Genomic DNA, 24,548 nt, shown 5'->3' with positions numbered 1-24,548 from the left:
AGAGACAGGCAACTGATATTGTTTAAAGAGACTCTGAAGCGAGAATAAATCTCGCTTCAGAGCTCACAGTTAGCAGGGGCATGTGTGCCCCTGCTAAAACGCCGATATCGCGCCGCACAACGGGGGTCCCTTCACCACCAAACCCCCCTCCCCCTGCAAAATCAATGACCAACTTGGTCGTAAATTTTGCTCTTCCTGGAGGCAGGGCTAACGGCTGCAGCCCTGCCTCTCAGCGCGTCTATCAGACGCGCATCGCCGCCTCTCCCCCGCCCCTCTCAGTGAAGGAAGACTGAGAGGGGCGGGGGAGAGGCGGAGATACACGTCTGATAGACGCGCGGGAGGCAGGGCTGCGACGGTTAGCCCTGCCCCAATGCGGAAGCGCTCCCCCGCTGTATGGAGGGGATTTTGGGGATCAGGGACCCCCGTTAAGCTGCGGGATAGCGGCGTTTTAGCAGGGGCACGCATGCCCCTGCTATCTATGAGGTCTGAAGCGAGATTTATTCTCGCTTCAGACTCTCTTTAAAAGTAAATAAATATGGAAGCCTCCATACAGTATCTCTCTCACCCTAGGTTCCTTTAAATCCCCACTATTGTTAAAGGGTACCTAAACTGAAAATTAAATACAAACTGCAGTCTTCTTATAGGGGTAGCCTTAAAACGGGCCTAAACCTAGAACTTCCTTTCTGCTCAAAAAGATAAGCAACCGCATAATAGTATTTAAAGGATAACATTTATTTGTTACAGAACTCTTACAATAAATCTGCAGTGTTTCTACTTCCTGGTTTCACAGGAACACAGAAAGAGTTAACCTCCTGTATACATATTAGCACATAACCCAGCACACCCGTAGCACAGGGCTGACAGCTGACGTCTCAAATTAGACGTAATTACTTGCTGAGAAGGAAGTATTATACAGCCTGTTCACTATAAACACACACAGAGTGGACACGGGGTGGATTTCTTTGTGTTTTGCTGTCTCCTGTGCAAAAGTTTAGGTCCGCTTTAATCTTCTGAGATAGTTTGGGTAGCTAATATTATATGAATTTTTAACATAGAAATTAACCAGCTACACTGCAAACATCATCACACCACCATCTTTTATGCAGTCACATGCACATTTAAAGGGACGCTTAAGCCAGGAATAAAAAATTCGTTTTGCTTACCTAGGGCTTCTACCAGCCCCCTCCAGCTGTGCAGGCCTGGCCACGCATATCCTTCTTCATGTTCCCGTCCTCAATAACACCCTGCACAGGCGCAGGACGCTATTGTGGATGGGAATGCAAAGAAAGATATGCGTGGCCAGGCCTGTCGGGCCTGTCAGCGAAAACGAAACTAGCTGTCGGCGGGGGACCGGAGGCTCCATAACTACAAGGGCACGGGATGGCTGAAAGGGGCTGGTAGAAGCCCTAGGAAAGTAAAACTGATATTTTATTCCTGGCTTAAGTGTCCCTTTAAGTCTGAACTATGTGGCTTGTGCTCAGTTGCGCAGTCATCCTTTACCTATATATAAAGTAGTTGGTTTTCAACTTCCTGGTCACTGGAGAATGGTGAAAGATGATATCAGAAGGGTGTGGCAGAGGAGAGGCGGTTTCAAGTCCACCAAACCAACGCATTCTGGGTGTGGCTGAAGCATAAAGGGCCCTGCCATAGAAGTCACCTCCACCCCCTCAACTCACCAGCTAATCTCCATCCCCCACACCAAGCATGAATTCACTCAATATGCAAATACAAGGAAAAAAAGATTGGATGTTCAGATGAAGGGTTGCAAAATGGAAACACACAAAAAAAATGCATGCAAAAAAATGTGCATGCAAACAATGCAAATATGATCAAGATGGGTGAGTGCATAGATGAGCCAGACGAGAACAAGTAATGACTGGAGTTGAAACATATTCACTTTATATGACATAAACAAATTGATGTATTACATCACAAAGCCAGCTACTAAAAGTATGCCCCATTCCTCCAATTAACGGTGACACAGGCAACAATAAAAAACACTAACAATATAAAAAAACAACAACAATATAAGCACTGAAAAAATGCACAACACATTTTGATAAGGATGGTCAGGAGCCTCACTTCACATGCTGCACACCAAAGATGTCCGGGCACCAGAAGGATTTGCAAGTCACCTTTAATAAACTCCCGACACCTTCAGAAAATGCATGCAACAAATCTAAGCCTTACAGCTGTTTCACAGGATAAACCTGCTTCTTCAGAGGCAGAAGATATCTTTACTTGCTTTTACTTGGATATACTTCTACACTGGAGGCACAGTGGATATTGCACCTGCAGCTCCTGGCCTGCCAAGTCAGCATCTAGTGCCGATTTTTTCTTCCCTTCTTTGCAACACCAAAGATGTACAGGAGATAGGACAGCTGAAATTCCCAGCTCTGCCACCTGTTACACCCAGAGACATCTAAACATGCTGCTCAATTTTACACAATTTTTACAGTTAAAGAGAAACTCCGACCAAGAATTGCACTTTATCCCAATCAGTAGCTGATACCCCCTTTTACATGAGACATGAGAAATGTATTCCTTTTCACAAACAGACATCAGGGGGCGCTGTATGACTGATATTGTTGTGAAACCCCTCTCACAAGAAACTCTTGAGTACGTACTCCTGGCAGTTTCCTGTCTGTGAACCTTGCTGCATTGTAGGAAATAGCTGTTTACAGCTTTTTCCAACTGCCAAAATAGCATGCAGCAGCTACATCACCTGCCAACAGTAAAAATGTCACCATGTAATAAATGTCCGAATGTAAATCGGGGATTTAAAAGATTTTACAATGGGCAAACACTAACTAAATCATTTATACATAATCATAAAAAAATGAAGCACTTTTTTATTACATTATTTTCACTGGAGTTCCTCTTTAAAGAGAACCTGAACTGAGTAAAAATATTTAAAATAAACACAAGAGGTAACTTCAAATGAACATTACATAGTTACCTTGCCATCAGTTCCTCTCAGAAGCTCACCATTTTCTTCTGACAATGATCCCTTCCAGTTCTGACAATATTTTGTCAGATCTGAAATATACCAGTTGCTGTTAATAAAATATCAGTTGCTGTCAATAAAATATCAGTTGCTGTCAGTTATAGCTGAGAGGAAAACTGATGTACCAGGTAATGTCCATGTTTCCCTATGGCACAAGTGGGCGATGTTACAGTTTAACTGTGTGCTGACCAGAAAGCTGTTATGGGTAATGGCCATTTTCAAAATGGAGGACGGAAAATTCCCTTGATCACAGTGAACAAACAGGACGCGGGAGAGGAGGAAGAGATTGAGGAGTAGACTACACGGGAGGTAAGTATGACTTGCGTATGCTTATTTTGACTTTTAATTTTCAGTTCAGGTTTTCTTTAAGGCCACGTTCACAGTAACGGCAGGAACACAACGGACAGTGGCGCTGCTCTCTATCCGCGAGTTCCTTCGAGTACAGTGATGCATATAGCCAATGAAAAGTATGCCTCACTGTCACTGTTAATGTACGCTTTAGTGGTAACACAGTGCATTACCATACCGCAAACTGTTACACTGCAACGCACTAGTGTTGGGCGAACATCTAGATGTTCGGGTTCGGGCCGTACAGGCCGAACATGGCCGCGATGTTCGGGTGTTCGACCCGAACTCTGAACATAATGGAAGTCAATGGGGACCCGAACTTTTGTGCTTTGTAAAGCCTTCTTACATGCTACATACCCCAAATTTACAGGGTATGTTCACCTTGGGAGTGGGTACAAGAGAAAAAAAAAATTTAGCAAAAAGAGCTTATAGTTTTTGAGAAAATTGATTTTAAAGTTTCAAAGGGAAAACTGTCTTTTAAATGCGGGAAATGTCTGTTTTCTTTGCAGAGGTAACATGCTTTTTGTCGGCATGCAGTCATAAATGTAATACATATAAGAGGTTCCAGGAAAAGGGACCGGTAACGCTAACCCAGCAGCAGCACACGTGATGGAACAGGAGGAGGGTGGCGCAGGAGGAGAAGGCCACGCTTTGAGACACAACAACCCAGGCCTTGCATGAGGACAAGAAGCGTGCGGATAGCATGCTTTGTACCGCCATGCAGTCGTAAATGTAATAAAGATAAGTGGTTCAATAAACAGGGACCACGCGGCAACGCTAACCCAGCAGCAGCAGACGTGATGGAACAGGAGGAGGCGCAGGAGGAGAAGGCCACGCTTTGTGAGACACAACAACCCAGGCCTTGCATGAGGACAAGAAGCGTGCGGATAGCATGCTTTGTACCGCCATGCAGTCATAAATGTAATAAAGATAAGTGGTTCAATAAACAGGGACCACGCGGCAACGCTAACCCAGCAGCAGCAGACGTGATGGAACAGGAGGAGGCGCAGGAGGAGAAGGCCACGCTTTGTGAGACACAACAACCCAGGCCTTGCATGAGGACAAGAAGCGTGCGGATAGCATGCTTTGTACCGCCATGCAGTCATAAATGTAATAAAGATAAGAGGTTCCATAAACAGGGACCGGCAACGCTAACCCAGCAGCAGCAGCAGCAGCACACGTGATGGAACAGGAGGAGGCGCAGGAGGAGAAGGCCACGCTTTGTGAGACACAATAACCCAGGCCTTGCATGAGGACAAGAAGCGTGCGGATAGCATGCTTTGTACCGCCATGCAGTCGTAAATGTAATAAAGATAAGTGGTTCAATAAACAGGGACCACGCGGCAACGCTAACCCAGCAGCAGCAGACGTGATGGAACAGGAGGAGGCGCAGGAGGAGAAGGCCACGCTTTGTGAGACACAACAACCCAGGCCTTGCATGAGGACAAGAAGCGTGCGGATAGCATGCTTTGTACCGCCATGCAGTCATAAATGTAATAAAGATAAGTGGTTCAATAAACAGGGACCACGCGGCAACGCTAACCCAGCAGCAGCAGACGTGATGGAACAGGAGGAGGCGCAGGAGGAGAAGGCCACGCTTTGTGAGACACAACAACCCAGGCCTTGCATGAGGACAAGAAGCGTGCGGATAGCATGCTTTGTACCGCCATGCAGTCATAAATGTAATAAAGATAAGAGGTTCCATAAACAGGGACCGGCAACGCTAACCCAGCAGCAGCAGCAGCAGCACACGTGATGGAACAGGAGGAGGCGCAGGAGGAGAAGGCCACGCTTTGTGAGACACAACAACCCAGGCCTTGCATGAGGACAAGAAGCGTGCGGATAGCATGCTTTGTACCGCCATGCAGTCGTAAATGTAATAAAGATAAGTGGTTCAATAAACAGGGACCACGCGGCAACGCTAACCCAGCAGCAGCAGACGTGATGGAACAGGAGGAGGCGCAGGAGGAGAAGGCCACGCTTTGTGAGACACAACAACCCAGGCCTTGCATGAGGACAAGAAGCGTGCGGATAGCATGCTTTGTACCGCCATGCAGTCATAAATGTAATAAAGATAAGTGGTTCAATAAACAGGGACCACGCGGCAACGCTAACCCAGCAGCAGCAGACGTGATGGAACAGGAGGAGGCGCAGGAGGAGAAGGCCACGCTTTGTGAGACACAACAACCCAGGCCTTGCATGAGGACAAGAAGCGTGCGGATAGCATGCTTTGTACCGCCATGCAGTCGTAAATGTAATAAAGATAAGTGGTTCAATAAACAGGGACCACGCGGCAACGCTAACCCAGCAGCAGCAGACGTGATGGAACAGGAGGAGGCGCAGGAGGAGAAGGCCACGCTTTGTGAGACACAACAACCCAGGCCTTGCATGAGGACAAGAAGCGTGCGGATAGCATGCTTTGTACCGCCATGCAGTCATAAATGTAATAAAGATAAGTGGTTCAATAAACAGGGACCACGCGGCAACGCTAACCCAGCAGCAGCAGACGTGATGGAACAGGAGGAGGCGCAGGAGGAGAAGGCCACGCTTTGTGAGACACAACAACCCAGGCCTTGCATGAGGACAAGAAGCGTGCGGATAGCATGCTTTGTACCGCCATGCAGTCATAAATGTAATAAAGATAAGAGGTTCCATAAACAGGGACCGGCAACGCTAACCCAGCAGCAGCAGCAGCAGCACACGTGATGGAACAGGAGGAGGCGCAGGAGGAGAAGGCCACGCTTTGTGAGACACAACAACCCAGGCCTTGCATGAGGACAAGAAGCGTGCGGATAGCATGCTTTGTACCCCCATGCAGTCCTAAATGTAATAAAGATAAGAGGTTCCATAAACAGGGACCGGCAACGCTAACCCAGCAGCAGCAGCAGCACACGTGATGGAACAGGAGGAGGCGCAGGAGGAGAAGGCCACGCTTTGTGAGACACAACAACCCAGGCCTTGCATGAGGACAAAAAGCGTGCGGATAGCATGCTTTTTACCGCCATGCATGCAGTCATAAATGTAATAAAGATAAGAGGTTCAATAAACAGGGACCGGGCGGCAACGCTAACCCAGCAGCAGCAGCACACGTGATGGAACAGGAGCAGGCGCAGGAGGAGAAGAAGGCCATGCTTTTTGAGACACAACAACCCAGGCCTTGCATGAGGACAAAAAGCGTGCGGATATAGCAGCAATGCTTTTTGCCGCCATGCAGTCATAAATGTAATACAGATGAGAGGTTCAATAAACAGGGACCGGAAACGCTAAACCATCCCAGATGTTCATTGTTCATGTTACTTGGTTGGGGTCCTGGAGTGTTGCGTAGTCGTTTCCAATCCAGGATTGATTCATTTTAATTTGAGTCAGATGGTCTGCATTTTCTGTGGAGAGGCGGATACGCCGATCTGTGATGATGCCTCCGGCAGCACTGAAACAGCGTTCCGACATAACGCTGGCTGCCGGGCAAGCCAGCACCTCTATTGCGTACATTGCCAGTTCGTGCCAGGTGTCTAGCTTCATGCCCGATTTCAGGTCCAGCGGTGCCAGCCACAAATCCGTCTGTTCCTTTATTCCCCTCCAAATTTCCTCCCCTGTGTGCTGCTTATCCCCAAGGCAGATCAGCTTCAGCAACACTTGCTGACGCATGCCAACAGCTGTGCTGCACTGCTTCCACGATCCTACTGCTGCTGGTGCTGGGTTAGCGTTTCCGGATGAGGTACAGCTTTGAGATGCGTTGGAGGAGAAGGAGTCAGAGAGGTAGGTGCTGCTGTTGTTATCCAGTGGGAGGGACGGCGGTGCAGCTGTTTGCGGCGTGGGCAACACCCGCGCCGTAGCAGGTGAGGAATCGCTGCCAGGCTCCACAAGGTTCACCCAGTGCGCGGTAAGGGAGATGTATCGACCCTAGCCGAACGCACTCGTCCAGGTGTCAGTGGTAAAGTGAACCTTGCAGGCAACGGCATTCTTCAAGCTTCGGGTTATTTAGCTGACCACGTGCTCATGCAACTCAGGCACTGCAGAGCGCGCAAAGTGGTAGCGGCTGGGAACCACGTAACGTGGGATGGCCACTGACATCATGCCCTTGAAGCTGTTTGTCTCCACCACTCGATATGGCAGCATTTCGCAGGCCAGAACCTTGGCAATGCTGGCTGGCTGTTACTGCCACGGCCCGGGGGTCATTTGCTGGCAATTTCCTCTTGCGCTCAAACATCTCAGAGACAGACAACTCAACCGTAGGGCTGCACACCGAAGGGCTGTTGGTTGTTGTGTTTGATGAACACTGGGAGACCTCAAGAGCACTAGTCCGGAAAGTGACAGTGTCAGCATCGTCTGATGTTTGTGAATGTTGTGAACCACGCAATGGCTGGGCTACTGCTGCTGCTGAGGCGGGTCTGGTGGTGAGTCTGGTGAACCCAAGGGAGGCAGTGTTGCTGGTGGTACCCTGTCCTGCCGCGTTTGCCCACAGAGTGGGATGTTTGGATAGAATGTGGCGGCTCATGCTGGTGGTGGAGAGGTTGTTAATACTTTTCCCCCTGCTCAGGCGGGTCTTGCACACCTTGCAAATCGCCATGGTAACATCCTCAGTGCAGTCTTCAAAGAAAGCCCAGACTTTGGAGCACCTGCCTTGCTGGCGATTTCTGTTTGCGCCTTTTTTGCCTCTCACTTGAACTTCCATGCTTGCGGTGCCTGAAATTGCGCGCCGCCTACCTTGTGGCACAAGGCGAACTCGTGCAGCAGTGGGTTCCTCAACAGACTTATCTGTGCTGCTGCTACGACGGCGATGTTCTCGTTCACAAACAAAATCTGGGTCTATGTCCACATTGTCCATACCCTCCTCTTCCATCTCCTCAAACTCGTCATATGTCATTGTGGGGGGCCGCCGCCGTGGAGTAGAGCTCCCCAGAACAACCTCTGCGCAGCTCACTCCAACGTCGTCTGGTTATCTGGCAGTTGTGTGCGTGGTGTCGCTGCCGGTTGTGTCAGCTTTGTGCCCACTGGCTCCTTGTAACTGGCTGAGGACTCGGACCTCGTGCGTGATGTGCTGGTGCTGCTTAACCCACTGCTGGACGCTTGAGAGGTCATCCAAGTAATTATCTGGTCCTGTTCTTTTGGATCTGTGAGGGTTGTTGTCCTGGACAACATGGGCGGTATTGAGTGGGTTTTCTTGGGTGCTCCCCTGTGGCCTGTACGTGAACCGTCAGGGGAAACACCTCTTCCCTTGCCCCTCCCTCTTTCACCGGATTTCTTCCTCATTTCACTTATCCTTAAAGTACACGCTGACTGTTAGCAGTACAGTGGCAGTACAGAAATGCTATACAGTGGTGGGTGAGCGGTGTACCACTATTGTCAGCAGCGACACAGAGCACAATGCTATACAGTGGCGGGTGAGCGGTGTACTACTGTTCCCAGCAGACACAGAGTGGAAGTAAAAACAATGCTATATAGTGTGGCTGAGCCGTGTACACAGAGTGGCATTAAACACAATGCTATATAGTCTGCTATATAGTCACCCCGAACAGGGTGATGTTCTGCAGAACCCGAACAGTGGCAAACACTGTTCGCCCAACACTACTGGGAGGGAACGCAGATTTTAGTACCTAAACACACGATACAACATGTTTTCCGGGGTCAGACTCTGAGGCACATACAGATGGTCCCGATCATCATCCTCATCATACAACTCTTCTCCTGAGTCTGACCCACCCACCACCTCTGCCACCCCAACATCCCCAGACTCAGACCCCTCATCGTCCTCAACATTAACTTAAGATGCTGGCCTGAGCCAGACCTCCTCCTCCACATCAGGCCCCATCATCTCCTCAATGGCAGCCCTCATTAATCGCTCTGGCGACGGACCGATGGACACAACGTTCTCCTCCGGGGAGGGCTGCTGCTGACCACTGGCTGCTGGGGTGGATGTTATAGCTTGCGTGGGGCGTTGGCTGTTGCTGTTGTTGGGAGTGCTGCTCACAGCGGAGGTCTCTGGGGAACTCATGTTGAGCTCATATAGTGGTTGACGGTGAGTGGAGTATTACTGATCCCAGCAATATACACACTGACTGGCAGAGTACGCAATGCTATATAGTGTGGCTGAGCGGTGTACACAGAGTGGCAGTAAACACAATGCTATATAGTCTGGCTGAGCGAGCGGTGTACTACTGTTCCCAGCAGAATCAGAGTGGCAGTAAACAATGGTATATAGTCTGGCTGAGCAGTGTACACAGAGTGTCAGTAAACAATGGTATATAGTCTGGCTGAGCGGTGTACACAGAGTGTCAGTAAACAATGGTATATAGTCTGGCTGAGCGGTGTACACAGAGTGTCAGTAAACAATGGTATATAGTCTGGCTGAGCGGTGTACACAGAGTGTCAGTAAACAATGGTATATAGTCTGGCTGAGCGGTGTACACAGAGTGTCAGTAAACAATGGTATATAGTCTGGCTGAGCGGTGTACACAGAGTGTCAGTAAACAATGGTATATAGTCTGGCTGAGCGGTGTACACAGAGTGTCAGTAAACAATGGTATATAGTCTGGCTGAGCGGTGTACACAGAGTGTCAGTAAACAATGGTATATAGTCTGGCTGAGCGGTGTACACAGAGTGTCAGTAAACAATGGTATATAGTCTGGCTGAGCGGTGTACACAGAGTGTCAGTAAACAATGGTATATAGTCTGGCTGAGCGGTGTACACAGAGTGTCAGTAAACAATGGTATATAGTCTGGCTGAGCGGTGTACACAGAGTGTCAGTAAACAATAGTATATAGTCTGGCTGAGCGGTGTACACAGAGTGTCAGTAAACAATGGTATATAGTCTGGCTGAGCGGTGTACACAGAGTGTCAGTAAACAATGGTATATAGTCTGGCTGAGCGGTGTACACAGAGTGTCAGTAATCAATGGTATATAGTCTGGCTGAGCGGTGTACACAGAGTGGCAGTAAACACAATGCTATATATAGCGTGGCTGAGCGAGGTGCACAGTGGCAGTACACACAATGCTATATAGTCAGGCTAAGCCGTGTACACAGAGTGTCAGAAAACACAATGCTATATATAGCGTGGCTGAGCGAGGTGCACAGTGGCAGTACACACAATGCTATATAGTCAGGCTAAGCCGTGTACACAGAGTGTCAGAAAACACAATGCTATATATAGCGTGGCTGAGCGAGGTGCACAGTGGCAGTACACCCAATGCTATATAGCCAGGCTAAGCCGTGTACACAGAGTGTCAGAAAACACAATGCTATATATAGCGTGGCTGAGCGAGGTACACAGTGGCAGTAAACAATGCTATATATATAGTGTGGCTGAGCGAGCGGTGTACTACTGTTCCCAGCAGCGACACACAATGACTGGGGGGGACCCTGGCTAGCGTGGCTGGAGAGCGAACTACCCTGCCTGCCTACCCAAAGCTAAACCCACAGAGAAATGGCGGAGATATGACGTGGTTCGGGTATTTATTTACCCGAACCACGTGACCGTTCGGCCAATCAGAGCGCGTTCGGGCCCGAACCACGTGACCCGTTCGGCCAATCACAGCGCTAGCCGAACGTTCGGGGAACGTTCGGCCATGCGCTCTTAGTTCGGCCATGTGGCCGAACGGTTTGGCCGAGCACCGTCAGGTGTTCGGCCGAACTCGAACATCACCCGAACAGGGTGATGTTCTGCAGAACCCGAACAGTGGCGAACACTGTTCGCCCAACACTACAACGCACCTGCCGCACTATGAACGTTTCATGCCACAACCTGTTACACTGCAAAGCACTACTTTGAATGTGGTATGTGATAATATTTCACATGCCACACACACACAATTTATATAGTACACAAAAATAAGGAACTAAGCATATGGTCACCTAGATATGCAACGCAGGTGGTCATGAGTTTTACAACAACCCCCCACCCCCCAGTTTACACCTTCCTATCAAGGTTTTTTGGGTACCCCCGATCACGGATTCGAGTGCAGTTTAAAGTCAAAATTCCACATTGAATCCGGAATCACGATTCAGAATGACGAATGGCCTTTAAATTGCTTGTCCTTGTCTTACATGAAATGATGCATGACACATCATGTTTTTTTTTAAATTAAAAATAACAATTATATATGTGAGAAGGGCTTTTTGTGCGGTAATAGGCTCAATGAATTGGAATTTGGGAAGGTGATCGGTAACAATCAGCTGTTTTAAACATTACCAAATGCTGTAATGCTTAGAGAATTAGGCCATTGTATGGGAACATTTGTCTGAATTAAGATTGCAGAAAAAAAATATGAATGATGTGGGATTCCCAACTGGGCTACTGACTGCAAAGGCCAGGATGGCAGTGAGCATTTGGGCAAGTGCAGCAAAACATGCACTATCAAAATAAGTGTGTTCCCTGACTCAATGTGGCCATACTCCACAGACAGGGCAGCCATCAGGGGGGGACAACTGACACTGCAGTGAGGGGCCCAGGGCTTCTGGGGGCCCTAGGCCCTCCCAAAGCGCTGGAAAGGCCGCATGTGCTGGCTGCTAACCAGCACACCGCGTTCCAGCACTGTAGGGGCACCTATACCTGGCTAGGGGAGGTAGACGAGCTGAGACAGAAGGGGACAAGAGGTAACACAGGGGGATAAAAGAGGCACAGGGGGTACAGAGGCGGACAAAAGAGGCACAGGGAGAAAAGAGATGAGACAGGAACATGAGGTCACACAGAGCGACACAAAAGAGACGCAAACTGAGGTGAGACAGAGGGGGACAAAAGAAGCACAGGAAGAAAAGAGGGGGCAAAAGAGAACGGATAAAGGATAAGAACGGACCTACAAGTCCCTTTCTCATTTGTTAACCGGGGAATACCTGTATTTTGCTAGTATTTGGCTCCACCCACAATATGCCATGGTCACGCCCACATTTTGCCGCATCACGCTGTGCATGCTGCTTTCTTCAGTGTCGGAGCCATGCACATTTTTCGCCGCTGCGCACTTCTTGTACAGACATGGGGGTGGGGTGGCTAGTGGATGAGCAAAGCAGCCAGTGGGTGGGCCCAGGGAGGGGGGGGGGCCTAGGCCTGATGATGTGTGAGGGGTCCCAAAAATTTTGATGGCAGCCCTGCTCACAGACAGTGCCTTGCAAAGTATTCACTCCCAACCCCTTACCCTCTTGGCTTTGTACCTATTTTGTTACATTCCAACCTATAATTTTCATGTGTCTAAACCAAGAGAGGGCCAGCCGCCAAGAGAGTGAATACTTTTATGAGACAGAGGGCCAGATTTATTAAAGCATTACTAACAGTTTTTTCTTCTTAAACTGTTCTAACCAGCAGAGGAGCTGTTCTGCATGGTAATAAGAAACTTCTTAAATCAGTTAAGAAAAGTGCAAATCTATCCCTAAACTGCTGCAGATTCAGAAGTGCTTAATAGTAGTTCTACAGATAATGCAGCAGTGCAGGCTAGGCATGATTTGGGATACGCTCCTCCCCACTGCTGCCAGGTGTCTTGTGAAGCTGTTCTTTGCCTAACTCTTCCAGTGCTGGGCATTGATGCAGTACAGCAGAAGTATTGGGTACCTCAGCAACAGCAATTTTCCTCACACACTGCACTGCCTGAGAGTCCTTCGTAACTCCTCCTCTTCCTTACAGTTTAAGGGCCGGTTCACACAGACGCTTGGCGTCACATTTGGGGGTGCTGTCGGACTTTCTGCGGAGATCATCGGCGTCCCGTCTCGATCCGCGGTTTTTATTCCCGCAGGGGGACATGAAGACGCGGTGGCTTCTAGGGTTGCCTTTAACAACACGATAAATCAGGATCAGAACGTTGCGTTTGCGCAATCAACGGTAACCGCGCGATGCTAAACGCTCCCATTCACTTGAATGGAAACGTTTAGCCGACGAGTCCCAGGCGCGTAGCGGTAATCGCCATCAAGCGTCCATGTGAACCAGCCCTAAGAAGGAATCTGCACTATTTAGTGATTCCTTAGGATGTCTGAGACAATTCTGCACAGATTTCTGAAAACCTACTAATATTTTGTCTCAGACATTCTTCTTGATAAATGTCCCCCACTGTCATTTGCTTCTTTTTTTATTCAGATCTTTTAAATTCAATCAATATTCTTGATTGATTGTATCATCTCAAAAATCAAACTAATCATGCATACCCATGTCTGTACTTCTCTCCCCCCCTAACCCATAACATATACTACAACAGTGTAAAGATTAAGGAGGTTGATAAAAATTCAAGTAGCCCATTTCATGTAAACAAAATTGGTAAATGTGGTGGTAAAAATATAAAGTGCATGGTAACCAATGCTCGGAGCCTTGCAAATAAAATAGACGAACTAGAGTTCATTCTGAATGACAAAGGCTATGACATTGTGGGAATAACCAAGACATGGATGGATGAAAGCCATGACTGGATAGCTAATTTAAAGGATACCACAACTGACATGTGGCATAATGAGATAGACATGGGTATGTACAGTGCCTAGCACACAAATAACTATGCTGTGTTCCTTTTTTTCGTTCTCTGCCTGAAAGAGGTAAATATCAGGTATGTAAGTGGCTGACTCAGTCCTGACTCAGACAGGAAGTGACTACAGTGTGACCCTCACTGATAAGAATTTCCCCCTTTTTTATCTCTTTCTTGCTATCAGAAGCCATTTTCTTCTAGGAAAGTGTTTTATAGTTGGAATTTCTTATCAGTGAAGGTCACACTGTAGTCACTTCCTGTCTGAGTCAGGACTGAGTCAGCCACTTACATACCTGATATTTACCTCTTTCAGGCAGAGAAAGAAAAAAAGGAACACAGCATAGTTATTTGTGTGCTAGGCACTGTACATACCCATGTCTATCTCATTATGCCACATGTCAGTTGTGGTATCCTTTAAAAGGATACAATGTGTTTAGAAGGGATAGAACAGGTAAAAAAGGTGGAGGGGTTTGTCTCTTTGTTAAGAATTCTCTTAACTGTCCTCAACGATGAGATGGAGGAAAATTGCGAAGATGTGGAGTTCGTTTGGGTAAATATTCATGGTGGAAATAAAAGTTGCCAATTGCTTATTGGGGTATGCTACAGGCCACCTTATATTAATGAAGCTGCAGAACTGCGATTACTACAGCAGATTGAAAAAGCTGCAAGTAAAAATGAGGTCATAATTATGGGCGACTTCAACTTTCCAGACATTGACTGGAGTATTGAGGCTACCCATTCTGGTAAAAGCAGCAGGTTTCTGGCAGCACTACAGGACAATTACTTGACTCAAATGGTAATGGAACCAACTAGGGGGAATGCGTTACTGGATCTGATCATTTCTAATAGACCAGATAATGTATCAAATGTGCAGGTTCAAGAACATTTGGGAAATAGTGATCACAACATGATAACATTTGATCTGGTGACTGATAGGTCACGGGGCAGCGGGACCACTAAAACTATGAATTTTAGAAAAGCAAAGTTCAATCAAATTAGGCAGGCACTAAGTTTGGTGAACTGGGATAATGTACTACAAGGGGAAGACACTGAAGGGAAATGGCAAGCTTTTAAACTTATACTCAATCAATATTGTAGTATGTATATCCCATATGGAAACAAAATATCTAGGAATAAAAAAGGCCCCTATGGATGAATAGAAAGGTTAAAGATAAAATGAAGAGGAAAAAGAATGCCTATAAGGTCTTAAAACAGGAGGGGACCGAGGCTGCACTAAGCAATTATAAGGAGTGCAATAAAAATTGTAAAAAAGAAATTAAGCAGGCAAAGATTGAAGCTGAAAAACAAATCGCTAAGGATATCAAATCTAACCCAAAAAAGTTTTACAAGTACATTAACTCTAAAAAAAGAAATGTTGACTGTATAGGACTCCTAAAGGATGAGGGTGGGAACTCAATGGTGGATGACCAAGGTAAGGCAGAGTTATTAAATGCTTTCTTTGCTTCTGTCTTCACAAAAGAAACAGCACTGTTGCAAACTACAGAGGCGGAAGAGTCTCAATCTTCTAACTGTAATATTAAATACTTATTGCAGGAAGAAGTGAAGGCAAGACTAAATAAATTAAAAATAGACAAGGCACCTGGCCCGGATGGCATGCATCCTCGGGTCCTAAGGGAATTAAGTTCAGTTATAGATAAACCCCTTTATCTTATCTTTTCTGACTCTCTTGCAACTGGCAGAGTCCCAGTGGATTGGCGTACAGCCCACGTTTTCCCATTATTTAAGAAGGGCAAAAAATCAGATCCAGGAAATTATAGACCTGTAAGCTTAACATCAGTTGTATGCAAACTATTTGAGGGGTTACTAAGAGATACTATACATGACTTCATAGTAGAAAATAATCTTATTTCTCAGCATCAACATGGGTTTACTAAAGACAGGTCCTGTTTGACTAACATGCTCAGCTTTTATGAGGTAGTGAATGCTAATATAGATATTGGGAATGCTGTAGATGTGATATACTTGGACTTTGCAAAGGCCTTCGACACTGTTCCCCACAAAAGTCTGGTGCAAAAGTTGAGGATACAAGGACTGGGGAAGAGTCTGTGTTCATGGATAGGGAACTGGCTAATGGACAGAAAACAAAGAGTTGTGGTCAATGGATCGTACTCAAAATGGGAGACTGTTAGCAGTGGGGTCCCACAGGGGTCTGTTCTGGGTCCAGTGCTCTTCAATTTATTTATTAATGACCTAGTAGATGCAGTAGTGAGCAATGTTACTATTTTTGCAGATGATACAAAATTGTGCAGAATCATCAACTCTCAGTAAGATAGTGTCATATTGCAACAGGATCTGGATAGGATGGCTATATGGGCACATACATGGCAGATGAAATTCAATGTTGACAAATGTAAAGTCATGCATTTTGGACGTACTAATGGTCTAGCACCATACAAAATAAATGGGATACAGTTGGGGACATCAAACTTGGAGAAGGACTTAGGAGTACTCATTGACAACAAGTTAAATAATCGTACTCAATGCCAAGCCGCTGTAGCTAAAGCTAACAAAATTTTGGGATGCATTAAAAGGGAAATAAAAACTCGAAATGCTAGCATAATATTGCCCCTGTTTAACTCTCTAGTAAGGCCACATCTGGAATATGGAATTCAGTTCTGGGCACCACATTACAAAAAAGATATTGCAGTTTTAGAGCAGGTGCAGAGACGAGCAACAAAATTGATACGTGGGATGGAAGGTCTCACTTATCAAGAAAGGTTAGATAAACTGGGTTTATTTAGTCTAGAGAAAAGACGCCTTGGAGGGGATCTAATTAACAAGTATAAATACATCAGAGGGCAATATAATAGCCTGGCGGATGAGCTTTTTGTCCCTAGGCCTTCTCTAAGGACTAGAGGACATGATCTGCGCTACAATTACTAGGTAATGCCTAATGATGTTGATCCAGGGATTTTATCTGATTGCCATCTGGAGTCGGGAAGGAATTTTTCCCTTTAGGGGCTAATTGGACCATGCCTTGTAAGGGTTTTTTCGCCTTCCTCTGGATCAACAGGGATATGTGAGGGAGCAGGCTGGTGTTGTACTTTATACTGGTTGAACTCGATGGACGTATGTCTTTTTTTAACCAAAATAACTATGTAACTATGTAACCTGTGCAATGCATACATGGATGTTTGCCGCCCAGTCACTTCGGGCCAGAGTGAGCCGAATGGCGGTTTTCCCTGCTGCCGGTGAAATTCCGGGCAGCTGTAGCAACTCAGAGGGAGAAGTAATTAGGGGTTCGGCAATTGCCAGAACCCCGAATAACTGCTGCACGGGCCATGCTCTATACAGTGTCGTGGCGATAGCGGTACCTAATTCGGTGCTATGAAGCGTCCGTTGTGCGCCAAGTAGGCCTGCAATACCCAGTGAGCATAAATCTGCTAGTATATAATGAGATCCTTTGGCAAATTAAAGCTGCCCCTGCTAATTCTTTAAACACCATAAAAAAGACAATCCAGCTAATATGGCCTGAGCAATTTTAACACAATAAATAACACTGCAGGATACAAACTGTGTGCGTAGTGCTCTCATAGCGAGGATTTTGAATTGCCTTAACTTTATCCAAATTGATTTGCTACATGCTGCTGCTGCTTCTGTCTAGATCAAACCTTATCCAGCCAAACTGGATCTTATCCCTGTCCTATTTAAATATACTGGAAATGCACATTTTTCCTCCTTAACCTCCTTGGCGGTTAATTTTTTCTGCAAAAATTGCAGAAATCCAATTTTTAAAAATTTTTTTTTTTATGTTTCAGGTAAAGCTACCAGAGTGGTAGCTACATGAAACTCCACTAGAGGGCGCATGTGTCCCTCTAGTTCGATCGTCGCCGGCAACAATAGCAAACAGGGGAACGCGTATATAATGCGCTCCCCTGTTTGGCTTCTCCTGTCGCCATGGCGACGATCGGAATGACGTCATGGACGTCAGCCGACGTCCTGACGTCAGACGTCTGCAATCCAGCCCATAGCGCTGCCCGGAACTCATTGGTCCGGGCAGCGCAGGGCTCTGGCGGGGGCCCTCTTGCGCCGCTGCGTGCGGGCGATCGCCGCAGAGCGGCGGCGATCAAGCTGTACGCGCGGCTAGCAAAGTTCTAGCTGCGCGTACAGCACTTTACGGTATGAAAATCGCCCCACCAGGGGCTGAGATCTCCCCCTGCGCGGCATAGCCCGAGCTCAGCTCGGGCTTACCGCCAGGGAGGTTAAAGGAGTTCTTTGTTGTTTTTTTTTAAATAAAAACGGACACTTGCGTGGGGCTTCTACCAGCCCCCTGAAGCTGTAATGTCCCACCCCATCCTCCAACGATCCGCCGTTCTCTGCCGACAGTCCCAGTCTGATTGGCATTTGAGACCCACCGTGGCCGCGCACATGGACTTGGAGTCCGAAACATGTCAGTCTAAGTGTTTTACCTGTTATTGGATATGTCCTGAATAAAGTACATCGGATGTGGAGACATCAGTGCGGACCTTCCTTTCCTATGGCTGCGCACATGCTTGCTCCTGTGCACATCATTGGGCGCTTACTGCTGAGGCACAGTACAAGAAAACTTCACACTGCGCCTGCGCAGTAAGCTCACGATGATGTACGCGGGATTGAGCATTATTCGTCTTCTTAGATGAATATATTACCGGGACCGGCGGCAGGGAACGGAGGATCTTAGGAGGATGGCACGGGACAGCTGCAGGGAGCCTGTAGAAGCCCCAGGTAAGTGTCTGTTTTTATTTTAAACCCCCCCCCCCCCCCCCCCAAGAGAACTCCTTTAAGAGAAACCTAAAGCCAACTAAAGACTGGACGGCTGCAGGGGGCTAGTAGAAGCCCCAGGTAAGTGAAACTTATTTTCTTTAGTTGTCTTTAGGTATGCTTTAAAGGGCAACTGTAATGAGAGGGATGCCATATCTATTTCTTTTTAAGCAATACCAGTTTCCTGGCTGCCCTGCTGATCCTCTGCTTCTAATCCTTTTAGCCACAGACCCTCAACAAGCATGCAGCAGCAGATCAGGTGTTTCTGACATTATTGTCAAATCTGACAAGATTAGCTGCATGCTTTTTTCTGGTGTTATTCAAACACTACTGAAGCCAAATACACTAGCAGGGCTGTCAGGCAACTAGTATTGTTTAAAAAGAAATAAATATGGCAGCCTCCATATCACTCTCACTTCAGTTGTCCTTTAATTTCTGCAGCAGCCCTTCACCAGAAAGCATACCAAACAAACGTCTAAAGTAGCACATTTTTGCATATCTTCTGTTTTACTGCCGGACTCGCTTTCTCTTTTTAAGGAGATGCCGTGTAGTGGCACTTTAAGGGGGAAGCAGCCAGGCTAGTGGATAGTGGAGATATAATGTATGTGTTTTTCAGCCAGGCAGGGAGTATTGCTGAAAAGACGGATTTCATCCTCTTGCGAGTTCAGAAGGACAGACATCATGTTTAGGCACCGTCTTGGGCTGCAGCCACCCAAGGCCAATTTCCAAAAATCCGGTCCTCTGTCCTTCTGAACTCGCAAGAGGATGAAATCATTTCAAAGAGGAGGCTGAAAAGGAGGAGCAACTTATGAAAAAGCGAAACTGATGCTCAAGGGAGCTGTTCATGAAAGAGAGGGGCTGCACTACATGGATAATACACATGGAAGAGGGGCTGCCCATGGAATGGGGGGGCGTAGCTGCGCATAGAATGGTAACCACAGCATACCTGGCATAGGGGCACAAAAGTATAAATGTGGCCTTGTACTAAAGTGCGTTGAAGTATAACGCATACACAGTGAACAAAATTACAAGGCTCTCAGGCTGAGGCTGGCAAGGCACCAGCCTCTGGGCGCATAGCCATGAGGAGACGATGCAGCACGAACCCTTGCTCCATGCCAGGAGTGCTGTGTTTTGCCTGTGAGCCCCCCCCCCCCCCCTCCCCAGGCCATGGCAGGGTCGCACACAAAGCATTTTGAAGCAGTTACTTACCTCGGAGCAGAGATATTTCTTTAGCCATGTCTAGCGCCCCCTCTCTATGACTCCTCCAGAGGCATCTCTCTCGTTATGTGAGGCACCTGGAGGGATTCATAGAGGGGCAACACTGCAACAGGGCTTGAAAAGTGGTCACAGCATCAAGAGGTGAGAAACCTTTCCATAACATTCTGCTTGTGACTCTGCTTATTGAGGAATGGGATGCCTAATATGGCTAGCACATCTGGCTATCTGTACCGGGGAGGGGGGTTACCTAATACTGGGGTCATATCTACCTACTTATACTAGGGGGAGGGTACCTATCTAATACTGGGGGCACATTTATATACTTATACTGTGGAGGGGTTACCTAATACTGGGGGCACATCTAGCTGTCTATACTGGGGAGGGGCATTATCTAATACTGGGGGCACATCTACCTATTTATACTAGTGGGAGGGTACTTACCTAATACTGGGGGCACATTTGTATACTTATACTGGGGAGGGGCTACCTAATACTGGGGGCACATTTGTATACTTATAAGGGGAGGGGATTCCTACCTAATATTGGGGGCAAATTTGTCTAAATATACTGTGGAGGGGCTAACTAACACCGAGGGCACATCTGGCTATGTATACTTGGGAGGGTGGCTGCCTAATACTGTGGGAACATCTGGCTACATATACTGGGGGAAGCTGCCCAATACCGGTGGTAAATGTGATTACTTACACTGGGTGCACATCTGGCTACCTATACTGGGGAGGAACCTACCTTATACTGAGGTTACATGTGGCTATTAAGATTAGGCATTCGCTGGGCTGGCAGGGGTCAATTAGGTTTGGCATCTGTTGGGGCTGGGGAGGTTTTGGTTAGGATTTTCCATCCACGGGGGATGGGGGTTGGGGTTGAGGGGGTTGGTTAGACTTAGGCACTGGCAGAGGGATTGCTCATGTGTAAGTAAGTTTACTTTAGGTCATAGTAACATAGTAACAATTACCAATATTCTACTATCGGAATTGCCCTCTAATTTATAGTAGCATATCAGTAATGTACTGATATTCTACTTGCAGCACCCAAATTACAGCGGCAACACAAGCTAGTGTGAGAGTACCCACAATAAAGATGTGGAGCCAACAAGTGACTAATACGCCACGCAGTGACCCAGTGTATTGTGAAGATAAACCCTAAACTATTTTTTTAAATGTTATAAAATATTTTCAAGAAAAAAAAACATGCTGCTATGTCCAGTGAAGATTTCAATCATGACCTTGCTAACCAATGCGGTACAAGCACAAGAGAACTAGACTGGGGTATATTCAAGCACAAACACTGGGATTAACTCATCCCTATTGGCCTCTTCAAAATAACGGTAATGTAATACCTAAAATATAACTTTTAATAGATAATGTATAAAAATAAAGCTATAACACCATCGCCATCAACAACGGACATAAAAGGAGGGGATATGTCAAATGACATATCCCCTTTTATGTTGTTGATGGTGATGGCAGGGCCGATTTAGGCCAAGACCACCTAGGCCATGGCTTTGGGCACCACAGAAGCAAGGGCACCAAAGCATCAGGCTAAAATGGTACAGCATTTGCAAACTGCAATGCAGGGAGATCAAGCAAGCGCCTGACCACGGTACTCTGCTGCTAGCTGCTTGTGCAGCAGCCACCTAGCTCTCTGTGCATGTTTGCATTGTGGACGACGGCTATGGACTTGGGCAGCATTGAAGACGGAAAGGAAGAGGAAGCTTCTGCACTGGAGACGAATGCAGAAATGAGTGACACTGATAGCTGCTGCGGTGAGAAGGCGAGCTAACTACCTATTCTGAAGGGGAGGGAGGGATTAAGGGAGTCATCTGGCTACCTATACTGGGGGGTTATCAGGCTACCTATACTAGAGGGAGGGGGAGGAGTCATCTGGCTAACTATACTAGAGGGAAGGGGGGAGGGGTCATCTTACTACCTATACTGAAGGGGGGCGGTTGGTGACAGTGGCCTTGGGCGGTAAATAGTACAAATCCAGCCCTGGGTGACGGTGTTATAGCCCTATTTTTATTCATTATCTGTTAAAAGTTATATTTTAGGTATTTTATTACCGGCGTTATTTTGAAGAGGCCAATAGGGATTGGTTAATCCCAGTGTTTGTATGTGTAACCAATGCGGCAGCAGAAGAATATCCTGCTCTCTCACTGAAAATAGAGGCTGTGATTGGTGTGAGTGTTGACCAAAGGTCATCTATCTGTGTGGGGAGAGCTTTCAAGCTCTATTGAAATAAGCAGACTTTGTTAAAATCATTGTAATGAAAAGATGCAAAGTAAAACTGAACTCCAGAGAATCTGACTTTGAAGCTTCCGACTGGAGTTTTAAAGACAGTTCAAGTTTGCTGGAGCACTCAGGCTCTCCACTGCACTCCAGCCTTAGTGAATTAGTGCCCTCATGTGCCATGTATCTAAACCCTCAAGGGGTGTGTCCTTGACCACTGCAGCTTAAACCAAGGGAAAAGGAAATAGTCAAGGAGCACAAACCAGGAAGTAGTTGCTCTTTTTTTGTGTGCAGGAAGTTACTCCATAAACAAAATTCTGTACATTAGAGAAGTCTAAAGTATTTCTCTTTAAATGCTGAAACAGTAACAAGCACCAGCTCACATACCCTATTGTTGCTGTAATATGGGTCAAGGTCCTCCATTGGTACCGAGACCATTCCGGATGGTAGGTCTCCATATATAAAAGGCAAGCTTTTCCCTGCTTCCAAGTCAGAGTTCGGCTTGGGCCCATTCTCGTCATCATCATCTCGGCGGTCCTTTTGTGCTGCTTGTGCTGCTTTCCTGGCCTTTTCTTCAGCAAAGCGCTTCTCGAGGATAGCAAGAGACTCTCTGGTGAAGTGGCGAAGGCTGTCAGGTCCTGGTGGGGGTAAAAGTGGCTGTTCCATCTTCTCATCCTGCACTAATTCCCAATCAGCCTCTTACACATAAAGGTGCTGCAAAGACAATAGGACACATGTTAAAACTATTGACTATCAAACAAGGATAGTGAAAAGTCACAGCAGGTGCTACAACAATACTAAATAAAAATGATCTCTTGAAGGGAGATGTACCCAGTACTACTTCACTCGGTATAAAGAAGTGCTATACAATTGGCTTCACATGTAACAACTGCACACATGCATTAAAATGGTGACATACCCGGTCCCCGGGGTGAGGCGGCTGAGGGGCAGCATTGGAGTTGCAGCCTGCCTGAGGACCGATTAGCTAAAATTAGCATTTTGCTTTACAAGCGTCTTCAGAGGCTCTGGTGGCATCAAACTTATGCCTAACCCTAGACTTCCTCGTTAATGTACATGCCTACCTTATACCTAACCTCCCCACAATGCACAGTCCTTCCTTATGTGTATCCCAAACCTCCCCACAATGTACAATCCTTCCTTATGCCTAACTCTAACCTCCCCACAATGTACAATCCTTCCTTATGCCTAACTCTAACCTCCCCAAAATGTACAGTCCTTCCTTATGCCTAACCTCCCCACAATGCACAGTCCTTCCTTATGTGTATCCCAAACCTCGCCACAATGTACAATCCTTCCTTATGCCTAACTCTAACCTCCCCACAATGTACAATCCTTCCTTATGCCTAACTCTAACCTCCCCACAATGTTCAATCCTTCCTTATGCCTAACTCTAACCTCCCCAAAATGTACAGTCCTTCCTTATACCTAACCTCCCCACAATGCACAGTCCTTCCTTATGTGTATCCCAAACCTCCCCACAATGTACAATCCTTCCTTATGCCTAACCCTAACCTTCCCACAAGTACAATCCTTCCTTATGCCTAACTCTAACCTCCCCACAATGTACAATCCTTCCTTATGCCTAACTCTAACCTCCCCACAATGTACAGGCCTTCCTTATGCCTAACTCTAACCTCCCCAAAATGTATAGTCCTTCCTTATGCCTAACCTCCCCACAATGTACAGGCCTTCCTTGTGCCTAACTCTAACCTTCCCACAATGTACAGTCCTTCCTTATGCCTAACCCTAACCTCGCCACAATGTACAATCCTTCCTTATGCCTAACCCTAACCTCCCCACAATGTACAATCCTTCCTTATGCCTAACTCTAACCTCCCCACAATGTACAATCCTTCCTTATGCCTAACTCTAACCTCCCCAAAATGTACAGTCCTTCCTTATACCTAACCTCCCCACAATGCACAGTCCTTCCTTATGTGTATCCCAAACCTCCCCACAATGTACAATCCTTCCTTATGCCTAACCCTAACCTCCCCACAATGTACAATCCTTCCTTATGCCTAACTCTAACCTCCCCACAATGTACAAACCTTCCTTATGCCTAACTCTAACCTCCCCACAATGTACAGGCCTTCCTTATGCCTAACTCTAACCTCCCCAAAATGTATAGTCCTTCCTTATGCCTAACCTCCCCACAATGTACAGGCCTTCCTTGTGCCTAACTCTAACCTTCCCACAATGTACAGTCCTTCCTTATGCCTAACCCTAACCTCCCCACAATGTACAGTCCTTCCTTATGCCTAACCTCCCCACAATGTACAGGCCTTCCTTGTGCCTAACTCTAACCTCCCCACAATGTACAATTCTTCCTTATGCCTAACTCCAACCTCCCCAAAATGTACAGTCCTTCCTTATGCCTAACCTCCCCACAATGTACAGGCCTTCCTTGTGCCTAACTCTAACCTCCCCACAATGTACAATCCTTCCTTATGCCTAACTCTAACCTCCCCACAATGTACAGTCCTTCCTTATGCCTAACCTCCCCACAA

General features: G+C 46.8%; 1 protein-coding gene across 1 annotated transcript in view; it reads right to left on the bottom strand.

The window, feature by feature from the left end:
* Positions 1 to 24,548, bottom strand: part of LOC137525001 (sodium channel protein type 2 subunit alpha-like) — a 310,605-nt gene that overhangs the window by 221,813 nt on the left and 64,244 nt on the right. Inside the window, exon 2 of the mRNA XM_068245618.1 lies at positions 22,405 to 22,731. Coding sequence (XP_068101719.1) covers positions 22,405 to 22,683 — 279 coding nt within the window. The 5' untranslated portion in view covers positions 22,684 to 22,731. The remainder of the gene's footprint in view (positions 1 to 22,404; positions 22,732 to 24,548) is intronic.

Source organism: Hyperolius riggenbachi, chromosome 7, assembly GCF_040937935.1.
Source record: "Hyperolius riggenbachi isolate aHypRig1 chromosome 7, aHypRig1.pri, whole genome shotgun sequence".
Classification (NCBI taxonomy): domain Eukaryota; kingdom Metazoa; phylum Chordata; class Amphibia; order Anura; family Hyperoliidae; genus Hyperolius; species Hyperolius riggenbachi.
The sequence above is the reverse complement of the archived record's forward strand: the minus strand, read 5'-3'. Positions and strand labels throughout refer to the sequence as shown.